We start from the raw sequence: 3,823 nt of genomic DNA on the forward strand, positions 1-3,823 counted from the left end.
ACGAGCTCAGCGGACTGACTGCCGAATGGGTGTGCCGCGGTGAGAAGGCCAAGCTGGCCGAAGCTATTGCGATGATCAACAAGTCGCTGGCTGGCGCTGACCTGGGTGTTGAGGCCGCCGTGCGTGTTGAGCCCCGCCTGCACCGCAGGATCATCGGCAAGCAGGGGTCGAACATTGCCAAGATCCGCGATGCCACGGGTTGCGAGGTCACCGTGCCCAAGCGTGGAGATGAGTCCGTCTGGGTTACCGTTACCGGTGAGCGTGCCGGTGTTGAGCGCGCTATCGAGATGATTCAGGAGGCCATCGATGACGAGTACTAAACACAAACTACATTTCTTTTTCGCGTATTTATTCTCGACAAATTTTGGATACATACAGGTTCATATCTTTCACCACATCACCCTCAGGCAGCAGATACGTGGCTAGCACATTTCTTGTGGACAGCGCCTGGACAATGGATTGGAGAATTATAACGGAACTAGTATGTCTCGTACAGACCAAAGCTCTGCCTCGGCAGCCTTGAGCGCCTCGTCGAGGTCGATGTGGAAGTTGGGATACTCGGTGCTGAGCACAGGAAGGTGCAGACCATCCACGCTCTCGGTGATGCCTTTCTTTTCGCTACCAGGCCCACGCTCCTCATCGTAAATAGACCTGAACGATGTGTCAGCATCCTGAGCCGAGCCACTGTTGGCAACACTGAAGATGGTGCGAGTGGCGATTTTCGAGGAGCCAAAGCCAGCAGCAATCAGAGACCGGCGGATCCACTGCGACTTGATACCGGCAAAGTGCCACGAGACGCTGCAGTCGGCATGGCGGTCGAGCTGCTGGCGGACATCGGTCAGGTTCTGCACCGAAGTGATATCCACGTTGGAGACACCAGAGAAGTCCAGAATGACAGCGCGCAGCTCGGGCTTCGACATGTCGATGTCGGACTCGGTCTTGTGGCGAGGTCCTGGGTCGTTCCAGGGCCGGTTTCCGAGAGAGCCGTACGGGTTGACCACCCCAGGCCGGGTCTCGAGAAGGATCTGCTCGACCATATGGTCAGTGAAATGCACAGCGTTGGGATACAGGTAGCTCTCGTTAAGCCGGTAGATGAAGATGCCGCTGGGCGGGGGCGTGGGCTTGACTGAGGGATTGGTGCCGTCCGAGTGGTCAAGCGACACAAAGGCATTGCGGGACTCAGGTCAACTTTTCGTTGCTGTCCTCGTTCAGCAGCTTCTGCTCGTAGACCTTGATCTTGCCGACAAACTTGCCCTGGGCCTTGGCGAATGCGGAACAGCAGCAGTGCAGCAGAGGCGGCGACAGAGGCATAGATGCCGTTGTCAATGCCTGAAAATACAGAGACAATGACGCCTATCCAGAAGATGAAAAACTCGATGGGCGAGATCTTCCAGAACTGCCTGAGGGCCTTGGGGCCCGAGATCAGGTCGCCGACAGCGTGGATAATGACAGCAGCCAGCAGGGCGTTGGGGATATAGAAGAAGACCGGGGGCAGGATATAGATGGCAAACACAACCATGACCGCAGTGATCACTCCAGCGAGCGGCGTGCGTACACCGGCTTTGGCCTTGATGGCGGTACGCGAGAACGAGCCGGTGGCCGGGTATGCGCCGAAGAACGGGCCACATATGTTAGTGATACCGATGGCAATCAGCTCCTGGTTCGGGTTGATGGTGTAGTTGTTGATGCGGCCAAACGACTTGGAAATCGAGATATGCTCAATGATCAGCACGATGATGGCTGCCGGAATATGGCCCGAGACAGCACTGAGAATGTCCGAGCTGATGTGGGGAACATTCATGTGCCGGAAGCCCTTGGGAATGGTGCCCAGGATGGAGAACCTTGGCTTGGTGCGCGAGTGGCGGTTGACCAGGTATGAGATGAGCGTGTACAGCAGAATGACGAATGCTGTGCGCAGAGTGCTGAGGAAAAAGAACAGGCGCTCCCTCTGGGGCCAGCGCTTGCCAGCAGCCCTTACACCCCCACCTGATCAGGTAGAGGAGGAACAGCGCGGTCAGGCCAACCGCGGAGTTGATGTCGCATGACTTGATGTGCTTGAAGAAGTTTCCAAACACCAGATACGTAGGTGCACGTGTGTTGTACGATTTGACAGAGTTGTTTCCCAGCAAGGCCGGTACCTGACCCATGGCGATGTTGAGAGCCGAACCGGTCATGAACGCAGCAATCGCGGGGAGCGGAATAAAGTCAACAATAAAGCCAAGACGCAAAAGGCCGAGCGCGGTCACAATGCAGCCTAGAACCACTGACATGCAGCCAGCAATTATCCAAGGTGTGTCTTTATATTGCGGCAGCTGCGGCAGTACGTCAGTCAAAATGTTGCCCAAGAGCGTCGACATCACAGCAACAGGCCCGATTGTAATGTCCTTGCTGGTGGCAAACATAAAGTACAGCGCACAGCCAACGAACGACGAGTAGAGACCAAACTCGGGCGGCAGCTGGGCCAGCTTGGCATAGGCCATGCCCTGCGGAATGACCACAACACCGACTGTAAGGCCAGCAACTGCATCGCCAAGGAACCAGGTCCAGTTGTAGCGGTAGATCCAGGTCATGATCGGGAACAGCGACTTGGCATAGTCCACTGACGATTGTTTTGAAGGCACGACATTGTCCTTCAACCACTTCTTGGTTGATGCACGCGGCTCGACGTAGTTCACAGTCGGGCCAGTAGCCGGCTGGCTGGAGACGGACATGGGAAGGGGGCGGGGATTGCCAAAGAGATGAGACACTAGTATTAAGTGGGTGCTGGAAAATGGAAGATAATGCTAATTATGCGCTAGCAGATAGCAGGACTGGGCGGAAAAGAAAGCTAGTAAGGCGTGGAAACATGGCTGCTGGCTGCAGTAGAACCCGGAATTTATAGGGAGGCAAATATAGAACAGCGATGGCCAGGAGGTGAAGAATATGTTTTTTACGCCTCTGGTTGCTTTACCCCGCCTAGATCAGTCGCTGGGTGACCTGTCTGATTGTGCTTGTCTACATTTTCCACATAGAAAAGGCCATACGTTATGTAAAGATCGACTCTACCACGAACGGAAGGATGGACCTGGGGAAGGACACATCCCTCACCCGCTCCCAGCAAAGAAAAAACTGCTAAACGTCAATAAGCCATTGCGTGATTGAGAGGAAGATGATGCAAATTGGGCCCCTCTTTGGGAACTAGCAAACATAGGCGGAAAGTACGAACGGCGTGTGCTGAATTGGCCAGATTGTCGCCATGCACATTATTTGATATGCAATATTTTTAACTTGAGGTGGGCAGTGCCAGGGCAGCAAAATATTAGTGCGGATTGTATCAGCAGAAAAAACCTCCCACCCGCAGCAGTTATTGCTGTGGAATAAAAACACAACCATGTATACCCATGGCAATGACATCACACAAAAGTGATGTGCTCGGCCCTCGCTGTCATAAGGGTTAAGCGTGATGCTTGAGGATTCCAATAGCAACAAGCGAGATTGGTAAGCTCAGACAGCAAGTAGCGCAAAATTCGCTTTTTAGCGCATGTGACGTCTACGATAGAAGGGCGCCCAGTTTCTTCTACAACCCACATTCCATTTTGCTCATGTGTGCATGCGGGGTGAAGTGCACACCCACATGAGTTCGGTGCACCGAAAAGAGGCGGTCATAATGGAAAGCATGCACGCATTTTGGACGAATGAGGCTTGCTCACTGGTGCTCGTGCACTCAGCCCGTACTCTAACATGCAGATACTAGTGCCCAGACATGCAGATAGAATTTAGCTCCATCATGCACGAATGGGAAGCGGGAACCCAAGAAACACAGCAAAAATCTCCATCAACGTAC

At 53.8% G+C, this 3,823-nt stretch overlaps 1 protein-coding gene across 1 annotated transcript; it reads right to left on the reverse strand.

The window, feature by feature from the left end:
* Window positions 1-341: 341 nt before the first annotated feature.
* Window positions 342-3,176, reverse strand: DL89DRAFT_272688 (sulfate permease). The gene is made up of 4 exons (XM_040889006.1): window positions 2,008-3,176; window positions 1,250-1,973; window positions 499-1,178; window positions 342-447 (listed from the first exon to the last, which is right to left on the reverse strand). The coding sequence occupies exons 1-4, from the start codon at window positions 2,709-2,711 to the stop codon at window positions 423-425; spliced, it is 2,133 nt and encodes a 710-aa protein (XP_040739174.1). The 5' UTR covers window positions 2,712-3,176; the 3' UTR covers window positions 342-422.
* Window positions 3,177-3,823: the final 647 nt, after the last annotated feature.

The sequence above is a fragment of the Linderina pennispora genome (genome assembly GCF_002104995.1).
Source record: "Linderina pennispora strain ATCC 12442 chromosome Unknown DL89scaffold_122, whole genome shotgun sequence".
NCBI lineage: Eukaryota > Fungi > Kickxellomycota > Kickxellomycetes > Kickxellales > Kickxellaceae > Linderina > Linderina pennispora.

Coding starts and splice junctions, on each gene's coding strand:
- DL89DRAFT_272688 (XM_040889006.1), bottom strand. CDS start 2,711: ATGTCCGTCTCCAGCCAGCCGGCTACTGGCCCGACTGTGAACTACGTC. Junction 1,974..2,007: donor GCGGTTGGCCTGACCGCGCT/GTTCCTCCTCTA, acceptor TGGGGGTGTAAG/GGCTGCTGGCAAGCGCTGGC. Junction 448..498: donor GCTGCCGAGGCAGAGCTTTG/GTCTGTACGAGA, acceptor TCCATTGTCCAG/GCGCTGTCCACAAGAAATGT.